Consider the following 14,117-nt stretch of genomic DNA (forward strand, 5'->3'; position numbering starts at 1 on the left):
AAAATATCCTGAGTGTTGTAAATCTAGTATCAGTATTTGGATCGACACAGAAAAGATTGTGATACCATTGGAAAAGCTTTAAAATTAGTTTTAGTTAAATGTTTTATATTTTGTTCTAAAATTAAATAAAAATCGAAAAAATGAATAATCTTTTTAAAGGAAAAAAAATGAGAGTGATTCAAGATTTGTTTCTTAAGATAGTTTTTGTGACTTTGGAAAATTCATGGCTTTATAGGTTCCAAAAAACTCATCAGACCGAGCTGAGCTGACGATTCCAAGTTTTCTCTCAATTGGAATATCGAGCATTCCTAAAGCAGGACTCGGAATATGGACAGAAATCCCATTGCCTATAGGAACAGTGTTTGGTCCTTACAAGGGAAAGATTATTAGAACAAGAAAAGAGGCAGAAAATAGTGGTTATGCTTGGACGGTGTGTACTTTGATTACTTATTGTTATGTGTTTTTTACTTATGTCTTTTTTAAATTTTTCAAATTAAATGCTTCTTTTAATTATGATTATAATATTTTGAAGTATATATTTTGGTATATTTATGCTAATTAAACTACTAATTATCAATTTCATTTAAAATTTAATGCTTAAATGGTAAATAATATCATTAAATTCAATTGATAATGTTAATTTAATTTCTCTTTAGATATGGAAGGGAGGAAGAGTGGATCATTATATTGAAGGATTCAAAAAGGATATTTCCAACTGGTTGAGATTCGTGAATTGTGCTGACAAGGAAGAGAAACAAAATTTGGTGGCAATCCAGTACAAGAAACAAATCTATTACAAGACTTACAGAGAAGTGTTGCCATTTCAAGAGCTTCTGGTGTGGTATGGGGGAAAATATGCTTCTGATCTTGGTATCAGCTTGAAAAGGGACATTGAAACCAACCAATTAAGTATGAATGATGAAATCTATGTCTTATAAGTTAAGATGATTAAAAATAGTAGTTTTGCTGAAAATTTTTAAGTCTCAAAATTCGCTTGGGCAAAGTATTTGACAAGATAAAATTTTAAAAGTATTTCCTTTTTCCATTATGCAATAAAGTTTTCTACCTTAACTTAAATCATCAAAATTTTTAAATTAATTTTTCATTTCAAGTTTTATTCATATACCGTTGTGCGGTTTAATGATTTATATTTCGTTAATATGTTTCGTGCTTAACAAAGTTTTTAAGTTGTCGAATTATTATTTTTCCACATTTACAAAAGAACGGATTTTCAACTAGTTAATGATGAATTAAAAAATCGATAAATGGATATTTTTCATATTAAATTATACTTATATATTTTTATATTAAATATAGATAAATTCCCCTAAATTTTTCTTCTGCGTGGAATTTTCTTTTGAAAAAGAAGCTATATTAAAAAATTGTGTTTTTTTTCCGGGTAAAAAAATATGATTCAAGCATCAATCCGGTAAAATAAAGGCATATGCGAAAAGTAAAATTAAGTGAGATGAAAAAAATTTCGACGTAATTTCTTGCCAAATTATTAGGACCATATTTTCCGTATTGCATCTACTCTCATATTAAGTTACGTTATTTGAACTAATTTAATAGGGTGTGTTTATACAAACAAGACTATTTTCTGTGATTCACTTCATAACTCAAAATCTCACTAGCACAAAATAATTATAGGGTTCCTTATAACTCTTGACCTATTAGGATTACATCTTGGTTGATTTTAATCTTATCATTTGAACTAAAGCTGTAAATTTTTATGTATTTTCATTCCCGGGGTTCGATATTGTGTAGTTTTATAATTATGATACATTTCCCTTTTTTCATAGAATTGAAATTAATCAGAAGTTTGCACATTGCTCATCATAGCAAATGAAACTCTACTTATCTTAAATACTTTTTCATTCGATTAAAGAAAAGTTTTGTATCAATCGCAGTCTTTTTCTTTCTCAAAAACAAACAGTCATATTTTGTTATACTTATGGTTTTATCAAAAATTATATATATATATATATATATATATATATATATATATATATATATATATATATATATATATATATATATATATATATATATATATATATATATATATATATATATATATATATATATATATATATATATATATATATATATACATAATAAATAAATAAATACAAGAAAACACGAAGAAAGTTAAGAAAAACAATAAGTTTCATTTATTGCGCTTAAGCTGCAAATAAACAGAACCCATTAGATACGTTCAAAATGAAGAATAAACGAAAGAAAAATTAAAGAAATATGAAAAAGGGGGAAATAATAAGTAAAAAAATAACAAATAAGAGCTTAAAAAAATGGGATGAAATTTTATTTAAAAAACCGGAAAAAAAGATATAATCTTTTCATCAGCCCACACGATTATATCCGCTTTTTTTAAGCTGTTGTTTGTTATTTATATATATATATATATATATATATATATATATATATATATATATATATATATATATATATATATATATATATATATATATATATATATATATATATATATATATATATATATATATATATATATATATATATATATATATATATATATATATATATATATATATATATATATATATATATATATATATATTACATGAAGCAATCAATAAGCGAAAAAGAAACCGCGTTCACTTATTTTGTTTTAACCACTATATAATCGTGTTTTTTTTTCATTTTTGCCATGTTTTGTATCTAGATTTACTCTAAAAATAGTTCATTTTATAGATGTAAAAGGTGTTGCATGTGATATGTGTCAGGCATTGTTCACATCCGTAGATGCCATGGAGCGACACAGAAAGAAACATCCCAATCAGGGGCACGATCGAAGACACAGATGTCCCCACTGTGTCTACTCCACCAACTACTCACATCATCTCCGGGGTCACCTCGCTACTCACACGGGTGAGAGGAGACACGGATGTCCCCACTGCCACAAGACATTCACTCTAGAAGAAAATCTCAGGAGACACCTGAAGGTCCACAGTGGAGAGAGACCCTTCTCTTGTGGAGAGTGCGGAAGAGATTTTAATAGAAAAGAACACTTTGAGCGTCATAAGCGAAGACACAGCGGCATCAGACCTTACCGATGTTCCACCTGCGGAAGAGATTTCACTGAATTACCAATCCTTCTCAAACACATAAGAATCCACTCACTGCAGAGACCCTACAAGTGCTCCACCTGCCAATACAGGGCCACCACATCTTCCAGTCTCAATAGTCACGTTATTCATAAACACACAAGAAAGTTCCCCCATAAGTGTGACCTGTGTGAAAGAGGTTTTCTTGTACCGAGTCATCTTAAACAACACAAAGACCGCATACATCCTCAATACAAGTAAATAAATAAGGAACTGCACATAATGTAAACTTACCGTCATAAAAATGAGAGATAAAATTGATTACAACGTACACTTTGAATAAAAATTTGCACGAAGAAAGTATAGTAAGGACTTTTACAATAAACGCCTATTTTTACTTATGTTTGAAATACATTGATGGCGAAAACTATGGGATTAGCTTAAAAAAGTACAATAAATTAGGAGACGGGGATTTTATTTTCCTTTATATTATTTATTTCTAATACAAAAATAAATGTTTGGTTTTTTTTCCTCATTCACTTTTATTATAATTCTTGATTTTAATTTTTAAATCGATATTGTTATATGTGTAGTTGGCATGGTTTTCGTGTTTTCTTTTTTATAAAATTATGTATGACTCTGCGTTGTTTTAAAATTAACTTTTAGCTACAAATAAACTTAGTATTTACTAAAGTATATGTTTGGTTAATATAAATGAGTTTTTGTTTCAAAAAATTTTATAGCAGTTGTCCATTTTACAGTTATACTTCAAGTAAATTCATACGATGAAAAAAGTCAATAAGCGATTTAAAGTCCTCCATATTTCATATGGTTATTTGAGTCAAAGGTCTTATTTATTGACATAGATATTGCTAAATTATTTTAAACAGTTTTTAATTTTAAGCAGAATATTTTTCCTTCCATAGGAAGATAAGTAAACGTTTTAGTTATTAAAAGTTGTAGTAATATTATAAAAACTACATTTGAAATTTGCGTGGTTTAAAAAATGAGCAATTTTGCTGAAGTAATAGTGAAGGAAATAAAAAAATACATTATTTTGTTTTATATTTTTTAAAACTCTTTTTTTCTCAAATCTCTTAATAGCTCTCGGATTAAGTTTAGATGGAAGCAATAAACGTTAGCTGCTTAGAAGGAAATAGAGTGTGCATTGTGATAGTGTATAAGGATCAGGCAAATGTATGTCCCCAAATAATCACGATTGGGTTTGATCTTATATTTGTGATGAAATTACAATTAAAGTTGAAGCTAAATTTAATTTTCGTCCCAAATATGATTTGTAAAAAAATGTTGCATGATTTTTTTTCTCCAAAAAATATACAATTGCAACAAAAAGAATCTTTATAAAAAGATTAAAACGTTGCTAATTAAATCTTAAAATACAAACAAAATACTAATTTATATTTAAATAAATTCTGTTTTATGAAAAGTGTCATTCAAAGTACAAATCTGTATCTTCATTTATTTAGATTAGAATATATTTTTAAAGAATTTTTTTTTGCTACGTAGGTTTAAATGCAACTGAAAAACACAATATTTAGAAATTTTGAACTGATAGCAGTTTCAATGGGCTGCACTCAGAATTAGTTTTTTTCCCTTCCAATTCAGCATTTCTCTAGATTTTATGTTATGATCAACAATCCTTTGCAATTTCCTCTTCGTTTCTTGATCAAAATTAATCATCAAGATTTCTTTAACTATTATTATATATAAATTTGTGATTTTTTTCAGTTAACCAAAGATAAGTCCATCGAAAAGAAATATTAATTATTTACTTTAGTTATAGCAACATACAATAATTTGAGTGCATCTAAACATTAGTTTCTGATTTTATTAAAATTTAATAATTCCTATGTTTAAAATGTGATTTCTCTATCGATTTCTTCTAAATTTTTAATTGCAATTTAAAATTACCTTTCTTCAAATGATGCACAAACTTGCATACTTTACAGTTTAACTTTTTCGACTGCTACAAAATTAAATAATGAAAAAATATAAATAATAATTAAATATTATTTCTGGGAGCACAATTTACAAATTGCGGGATCATATTTTGATGATCAAGATCCCGAATATGTCGAAAAGAAAGCATTTAATTCAGTGATAATACGTTGTGCTGAGCTTCGTCACTTAAAATATCGTCTAAACGAAATATGTTGTAAATTTAAGGTTAAACCATTGAACCTAAGATTGAGTCCTAGGACGAAAAAATTCAATCATTTGATCTAAAGTTATTTATGTTGTTCACATTTTTTTTAATTTTGTGACTTGCGTATTTACCCACAATAACTTTACTGAAGATATTTCAAACAATATGTTTAACTTTCAGGGTGGCACGCAATGGATAGCCTTGCAAGCGTTATATCTGCGCAAAGTTTGCTTTGATGATTAAAGAATTAGTTGGTATGTAAAAGAATACTGGTATATTTGTCACCTGTGCAATATAGAGCGACTGTAATGTAAGATCCATCCTAAACAATAAGGGAATAAGCCGAGCAGTCTGTGTAGTGCACAGGGAACTGTCCTTGCATCAGAAAGGTTCTGAGTTCAAATCCCGGGCAAGTCATGGATGTTCTTTCCTTCTCTGTACTATCTGTCCTCACTGTGGGAACGACGTTGGCCCGCCTAATATGGTGCCCCTGAAAAAGAGGCCAGCAAAATCGCCCTCTATATGCCTGCATTGACGGATGTTAACACAGGTGGGCATTGAAAAAAAAACAATAAGGAAATAAGAGTGTACAAGATTTACAATAATAATCACCCTTAATATATTTTTCGAAACTTTGTCAGATGGTAGGCACCATGGTTGTCAAAAATTATTTCAAACAGATAAAAATAACGGAACAGGAATCTATCTCATCATTCTTGAGAAAGGTAGGATGAAAAAAAATCAAAAACAGTTTGATTGTCAAATAATTGTTTTTTGTTTTCCCCCCTTAGCATATGATTGAAAATTTTACTTCACAAATAAGGACATAAAACTATTATATTTTGTGTTGCTATTAAAACATATGTCTGATTATTAAGTATTAAATTTTTTTTCTGGCTAAGATATTCATTTAGAAAAATTAAATAACATAAATGCATTTAAATTTCGAAAATTACTTCCCTTTTAAAAGAACACTGCAGGAATTTCACTGAAATGAATCCTTATTACGCCGGTCATGAATATCTAAGTGAAGAGCTAAATTTTAGCATCGGAGCTCTTAAGGCTTGGTTAATTTGACAGTTAATTTGGAATAGAAGAGAGAGTGTGTACTCTAACCAAAGACTGTGTTCAGAAATTGAAATAGTGGAAACACCTAATTAGGATGGCTGGCAAAGTTCCTTTTATGAATATTCATATATCCAAGCGATAAAGCTCCACCAGAGAGGCTTTGAAGTGCGTGGGTAGTGCTTTTGTCTTTCTTTTTCTGACATTGAGCATTATTTTTTTAATATTCTATGAATAATTTAAGTAAATTTACGAAATAAGCTGTAGAATTGCTTTTTATGATGTAAATGTCAGTGCGAAATTTAAATGGAGGATAAAAAAAGGATTATATACTGATGTTGAAATTGACCGAAAATATGGTTAGATAGGTTATTGAAAATAATTTCTATGAATATTTATCAACTTTATAATACAGCAAAAACCAGTTTTAAAAATATTTTTAATCACAATTTGCGTAATTGTTTTGATTGACTGTTTGTATTGCTCAACAATTCACTCTATTAATCTTGCTTAATATAACACTTAACTAAATAGGATGTTCCTATGCATATTGAGTTCCTTAATATTTTATCCTTCTAGTTTTATAATCATAGTATATTTTATGTAGTCAGTTTTTATCAGAACTTATAACCTATTTTTTTGAAAGAATTTTTGCAATATAACTACCCCTTCAAGAAATTAATCAACCATTACCAACTAATTAATTACTGCATTGTAAGAATAAATATATTTGCATAAATATAAATTCATTTTATTGTGTATCAAATTGTACTTTTTATTATAGACAATCATTACAAAAATAATGATGCTATGCACAAGAGTATAAAACACAAAATATTTCTAGATAAATTTTGTTAATAATTCTTATTACTTAGTCAGACTCCTAAGTCTGCTAAACTATCTCCAATATCCAGTTAAATTTATTTTTGACAGATTTGAAACCATGAGAGTTGTAAATGGTTGAAAATTTGCATAGTTTAGTATTCATGGTTTCTTAACCATACTAGTAGTAAACGGTTAATCCGTAAAGGTAAAACATGTTCTTTACCGTAAATTGTATAGTTAATTTGATGGACAAACTATCACCTGCTGTTTCACCATAATTTTAAAGTAAAGGGAAGTGACGTTAGCTTAGATTTCTATATTGTATAATTCTCTGATATCATCTCGTAAACAATTTATGAAACAAAAAATATAATTTAAAAAAATTGTTTGTATATAATTTTATTATTTAGAATTTTTTGCACCCTGATTCATATTTAAGTTTCTGAAAAAAAAATCAAGGTTGACATTGAAATATTTATTTCAAGAAATTTAAAAACTTATGTTCGAAATTGTTTATGGAAGTTACACTAGATTTTTTCATTGAATTCTGTCATAACCCATCGTTCTATCATTGAGGAAAAAAAATGCAAAAAATTTTTCTGCGTTAAAAACACGTCAATCTAACGTCACGTTTTAAAAACGTAAATTTTTTCAAAATTGGCTGTTAAATAACATTAAAACTAGACTTTTAGTAGAAACACAACATCATTTAAAAGTTGTAAGAATCCAAATTCAAAGAAAAGAAAATTCAAAAATTTTTCAACGTTAAAATGACCGTTAAACTAATGATCCAGAAGCGCTAATTTAGTATTCTTAAAATTAGACTTTTAGTAGAAACCTCTGAAAGATGCGAGAATTCGGAAAACAACTAGAAGGAAAGTTCCAAAATTGAACCTTTTTCTAATGGCTTAGGATACTGTCTGTACCCTTTATCGTAAATAACAGTTAATTAACGATCAGGTGGCTTTGATATTTATTTTTTGCAATGAGGCATACTTACTATAATTCAATGCAGAATTGAAACGTAATTTCAAAGCATTACGGTTACTGGAACTAAACACGTCTTGTATACATATACAAATATTTACCATTTCAAATACATTTAAAATAGAGATTTGTGTGAAATTTGAGTTCTTTGGTAGTTAAATACAGATTCGTTATAATTTGGAATCTCAGAAAAGATATTCGATTGCCATTTCCTATATTAGCTCTTCCTAAATTAAACTCTGTCAATCCGTAGCAGTAGTAACCTTTCATTATTATAGTGATTTTCAGAAAATTCACAGAATGAGTGAAACGATGTTTGAAGTCTGATAATTCATTTCATTCGACAAAGTCTAGAATCCACTGACATAGAATTCTATAACTAGAGGGGAAGTGTATAGTTATTTACTAGAGAAGATTTAATTGAAGAGTATTAGGTTTCGGCAATTGCTTAGCTTCCCCGTAAAACTTCCTTGCTGGATTTTAACATATTTGGATGGGATTAATTTTATAAATATAGAATCAATTATGCGAAGTTTTGAATTCGCTGCATGATTGTTTTTTTTACTGAAAAAAGAGGCATAGTTTTTATGTTTATTAATTCAGATTAATGTTGAATGGTAATTCTTAGATTTTAGTTGACATATAAATGTTGATTGGAAGAGAATAGAATTCCTTATAAGAAGTAAGGGTTCCTAATAACTTTTAAATTTCATGGTTTCATGCATTAAATTTTCGAATCTAAATTTAAAGCTCAGATTTGTTTTGAATATTTAAATAAGATTTTTGTCAAATTTTTAAAGGTGTTTCAGTCAAGAAAATTTTAAGCACTTAAAAGGCGATTTTATTAATAGAGGATATGCACACTTTTAATTTTTATTTTAGTTATTTTATTCCTAGTTAAGTAGAGCAAGAAAAATATAAATTGGCTTAACATTCGTCGAAATTTATTTATAAAGTTATTAATTATATTAATTATTAATTATATTACTATTTTACTATAAAATTATTAAATTAGAATTATAAAAATATTTAATAAAATGTTAATGAATCAGGAAACAGAGAATATAAATTATAAAATGAACTTTTAATAGCTTATTAAATGAGCTTTTAATAGCTTATTAAATGAGCTTACCAATGTTAAAATATTTTAAATCTCGTTAACATACAAATTTGAGGAATCTTTAAGAAAGTTTTTTAATTAACCCATATTTTTTTACCTTTAAACATTTTAAAGAAAAGTTTACGTTTTGAGATAAATTATTTGCGCTTTATGACACGAAATTTTCTATCGCTCTCCTGTTTTTATGTGATTATATTTAACAGTACACAGTAAAACAGTGTAAATCTTGTTTATGTATATTTTTTTAACTCAGTATTCATATTAAACTGAATATATGCAGCTATACAACTGTATTAACATAATTAATAAATGAAATAATTTTTTCCCAAAAGAATAGAAATAAGAGCAAATATGCAATCTCTGTACATGAAAATATGTAATTTAGAGGGCTGAATAGGCTATGCGACTGTTTCATTTTAGATTTGAGTTATGAAATTTCTAAAATCGATTGCTTAAGCTTGTCGAATTTATTAATGTCATCATGCATTTCCTGATTTTTTTTAATACTTTTTGGTTCCTGGATTATTTTGATTTAATTTTGCATAATGTAAAAAATATGCTGTAATATATTTTCTAAAATGGTGAACATCTAAAATGATGGCAAATGCTTCGCACGAAATTGGCGTTTCACTAAGTGTTCCCCTACACCAAAACCAAGGACTGTTCCTGATGTAGTGAAACTGTTCCGCATATATGATGTAGTGATAGAATATCATTTTACGCTATTTGGTTTAAAGAGCCACCACCATATTTATTATTTTCTATTTTCAGTAAGATATGATACTCATAGGAATAAATAAGGTTACTTTTCCCGATGCAACTGAGGGCAAGAATCATAAATTTAGGATTCATATATATATTTTTTAAAGTAAAGTAAATTAGTTTTCAATCAAACATACACACATCACAGACGGAATATTAAAATAAATTCGAACAAATCCAAAGTGAGTAGTAGTTAAATGTTATGAAAATTTTTCATACAATTGAAAGATTAAGTAAAATCTTATGAGAACATAAACATCGTCAATTTAAAACTAAAACTGTACCTGCATGTTATAGCAGTTTTTATGTGTAGTTTGTCAAATCAATCCTTCAGAAAGATTGAAATTACTTGTTGTACAATCAATATTTTTTATATATCATTAAAGATGTTTGACACCTACTTCGTTATATTCGCATTTTTTTTCTATAATTATTCACCTTTAACTTCTAACAATGCTCCAAAATCATTTGTTATACGTTTATGACGTACCAGTTCATCAATCTACACAAGAATTTAGTTAAATAGTTTAAAGATAAACTAAATTCTTATCTAATTAAAGGTTAAATTTTTTTTGTTAGATCGAAGGTGATATATTTACTGTTTGTAGTTCAAATAATTGTAATTAATTTTAATAATGTTTAATCAAACCAAAAACAAATTTTAAATCAGAACTGACTTCTGAACAAGAAGATTATGGCAATAAGTAATTTGAAGTAGTTAATTGCTTTTATTTATTGAAGGATGATATTATTTCTTTAGAACTCATATTAGTTTGTTTTTGATACCACGTTTTCGTGTTTGTGATGATCAAATCTGTCAAATAAAAGTACGATCACCACCTGATTAGCTAAATCGCTGATATCTCTACTGGATCTCCGTGGCTGATTACAATACAAATTTTAAGGTATTTAAACACCTTCCACAACTTTCATTTAACCTAATAATTTAAATGTTAATATTTTTTTCGTGTGGTGTAGCATTTATAATTTATCCCTACAATCATTTTGAAAAAACAATTTTTCTTTTCCAAAGTTGTTGAGAAAAAAGTAAAAACACCGGTTTTATGACACCTGCATTAAGCCTCTAAGGGATTCTAAAATTAATTTATATTTACTTATTTTCATCATTTTGCTTGTAATAACTTCATTAGACAACAGATTAAATGCTAAGTTTGAATAAACATCATTACAGATTTTTTTTATAAGCTGCTAAAATAAAAAAAAATAAAAATTACATTATGGTCTATATTTTAATGTAATAATTGAATATACACGATAATTAATATTTTATTATACAGCGATCGTTAATGTGTTATACAATGATTAATCAGCTGTTTTATAAAGATAGAAAAGTTGTTATACAGTAATTGATCAGCATTTACGGAATGACTCATACTTTGTGTTAAATACTCATATTGGATGATATAGTCTGTTAGTAGTTAGCACAATATGTACAAAATATTAATGAGCTAATTTACAGAAAAAATATCAAAATTGTTTTTATTGTATTAAATTACCTTTGATACGTATAATTTACCATAAATAATATTGAAAGCCGAAAGAAGTAAGACGTTTTTAAGAGAGTTAAATATTTTTTCACCGTAGTGAAATTTTTTAATTATAAATTAATTTCAATGATTTTGAAATTACATATTTAAAAAGCACGCAAGTTTAACAAAGAAAATATATAAATTTCACTTCTATCAAATAATTTTAGGTATATTCTAAAATGCAATGTATATGAGCATTTAATTACATCTTTCCACACGCTTATGATCAATTCTACTTAACTAAATCAGTTTTCAAATTTTGCATGCTGGTCTATAAACTTTATTATTTTATTAAACCAGTATTAATTAGATTTGTTTCTTTATATATTTTAGTCAAGTTTGTTTAACATTTTTCCAAAACCTGCAGAAATATTTTCTTTGTTTCATCATTGCTTAATATATTGTTCATTTATCATGAAGTAACCTGTTCGTTTTATTTTCTAAAAGGTTTTGAAATAAAAGTGTTTTAATAATATAATAGCAGAATAATTATCGAAAAATTTCTAGAGCTACATTAATTCTGTAAAAAAAATGGACACGTAATTTTTTCCATTTTTCAAATCTAGTTAGCATCCTTAAAGTAGTAAAGCATTGAATAAACTATTATTATTGATTATTCGCTCAGTGAATATTAATCTTCATTATTACCTATTATGTTTTAAAATTAATAGTGACCGATAAAAGTTTTCGAATCCCGAAAATTATTGCAATGCCAAAAAAAGTACAAAGGAGTGATTTTTCCTTTTAAGGGAAGAGTACTTTATCTATATAGTTTAACTTCTATAGTTCATTGCAGTTGTTTCCTTTAAAAAAAATTTTTTTGTACGTAAAGAAAAAAAAAAACTTTACCAAAATATATTGTTGAAATTCTCTCGTTTTAGGACATATGACTGTTTTCCTGAACAAAAATTTTTCTACTATTATTTCCATTCCATTTCGAGTAAACCTATCCTGGCAAACATCAATTCTCACACAATCACAGCCCATATTCTTTTACGAAGATTTTCTTACAAAGATTTTTTCACAAATATTTCAATTCAACCACTATATATTTACACAAAGCACAATCCAGAAGACAAGGAAACTCCTGGATCGAGTATTGGGAGAAATTTGCCTTCGCGGATGACTTTATGATGGAACTAACCCGCGTATGCGTTACGTGGGGAGGAAGAACACGAGAACGTCCCAAGGTTATAATGAAGGCAAGGGGACTCTAACCTATGATCCGTCTAACACTGACGATATTTCACGTCCGCATAGTGGTCGGTGCAAGCCGGATGCGGGGTTTGTATCGACTGAGATTCGAACCCGGTTCATCCGCATTGAAAGGCGGATGCTCTATCTCCTGAGCCATCGCGGCTCCATGTGTGGGTATTGGCTGTCTTCTTCTTCTTGGTGGGCAAATACTCAATTGATGTTAGTCCTGTTGTCGTCCATGAGTTGGATTGATTTTCGATTCCTGCCAATATACGTTTCTTAAAATGGCCCAAAGCTCACTTCCTTGTTTGTATTTGTACTAATATTAAAATCATGTCAAGATAGTATAATTATGAATAAGTAAATGATAAAAAGAACAAAAAATATTTTAAATGCATGCTGATGAGAATGAAAAAAAAAACTCAGTCTGGAAAACAATCTACTCCATAAAATTCCAAAATAAGCACCTGCTTTTTTTTTTTTTTTTTTTTTTTAAATTTGATCTAGTGCTGCTTTTATGTAAATATTTAGTTAACCTGATTTTTTATGGGTCTCACTACGTTTTGTTTGTGGTGTACAAATGCCTAAGCTGATGTCACTTACCTTTCCAATAGAAATCAATCAATTATACATCCAACCAATAGGAATATGTTTTTATTAGGATAAGAATATGAATTGCCCAATAAGAATAGTGCAAACGGAAATTGGTTCAATGATAATGAAACACTGACTAAACATTTTCAGACATTAATTAGTTTAAGGGTGAAATATCGTAATCAAAAAACCAGTTTATATAACGGAGAGGAAATGGTCTTAAGGAAAATAAAATTTTCTCACTTTAATCCAAAATATAAAGTAATTTTTTATTACTTTGATATTTCACATGAAATAATTTTTCTTAACAATAGTCAAATTTGGATGATGGTTTGTTTTTCTCAAAACAAATTATACCTTTAACACATACATTTGTCGTTCTTAAGTTTTGATAATGGTTCTAAAGCAATGAATTAAGGGATTATTAAAGAACATCACGTTGAAATGTTTTTAACAATTTTATTTAGTGTGAATATTTATTATTTCTATGATTCCAAGTTTTCTTCAATTTATGTTTATGTCTTATATTATCAGCCTTATACCTTCATTAATTATCTATACCTTCATTAATTTATCTCCATGGAGTATATAACATCATTATACACTTTTCATATAAATGACTTTTCAAAAAAATAACTTTTTTGGAAATTAAAACAGCAATTCGTTCTATTTAAATTTTAAAGTTAAAAGTTTATTTATAAGTTTATTCAAATTTTATTTTCAACATGAGCATCTTATAATTTAAAATTTTGATATTATCCTGC

At 27.4% G+C, this 14,117-nt stretch overlaps 1 protein-coding gene across 1 annotated transcript in view; it reads left to right on the forward strand.

Moving 5' to 3' along the window:
- The window catches only part of LOC107440373 (histone-lysine N-methyltransferase PRDM9-like), a 29,693-nt gene extending 25,912 nt beyond the window's left edge, over nucleotides 1-3,781 (forward strand). Inside the window, exons 4-6 of the mRNA XM_087162295.1 lie at nucleotides 236-430; nucleotides 657-909; nucleotides 2,734-3,781. Of these exons, the coding sequence (XP_087018421.1) occupies nucleotides 236-430; nucleotides 657-909; nucleotides 2,734-3,347 (1,062 nt within the window). The 3' untranslated portion in view covers nucleotides 3,348-3,781. The remainder of the gene's footprint in view (nucleotides 1-235; nucleotides 431-656; nucleotides 910-2,733) is intronic.
- The last annotated feature ends 10,336 nt before the right edge of the window (nucleotides 3,782-14,117 follow it).

The sequence above is a fragment of the Parasteatoda tepidariorum genome, chromosome 4, assembly GCF_982258835.1.
Source record: "Parasteatoda tepidariorum strain Cologne lab strain chromosome 4, Ptep-v5.0, whole genome shotgun sequence".
In the NCBI taxonomy this organism is placed as follows: Eukaryota; Metazoa; Arthropoda; class Arachnida; order Araneae; family Theridiidae; genus Parasteatoda; species Parasteatoda tepidariorum.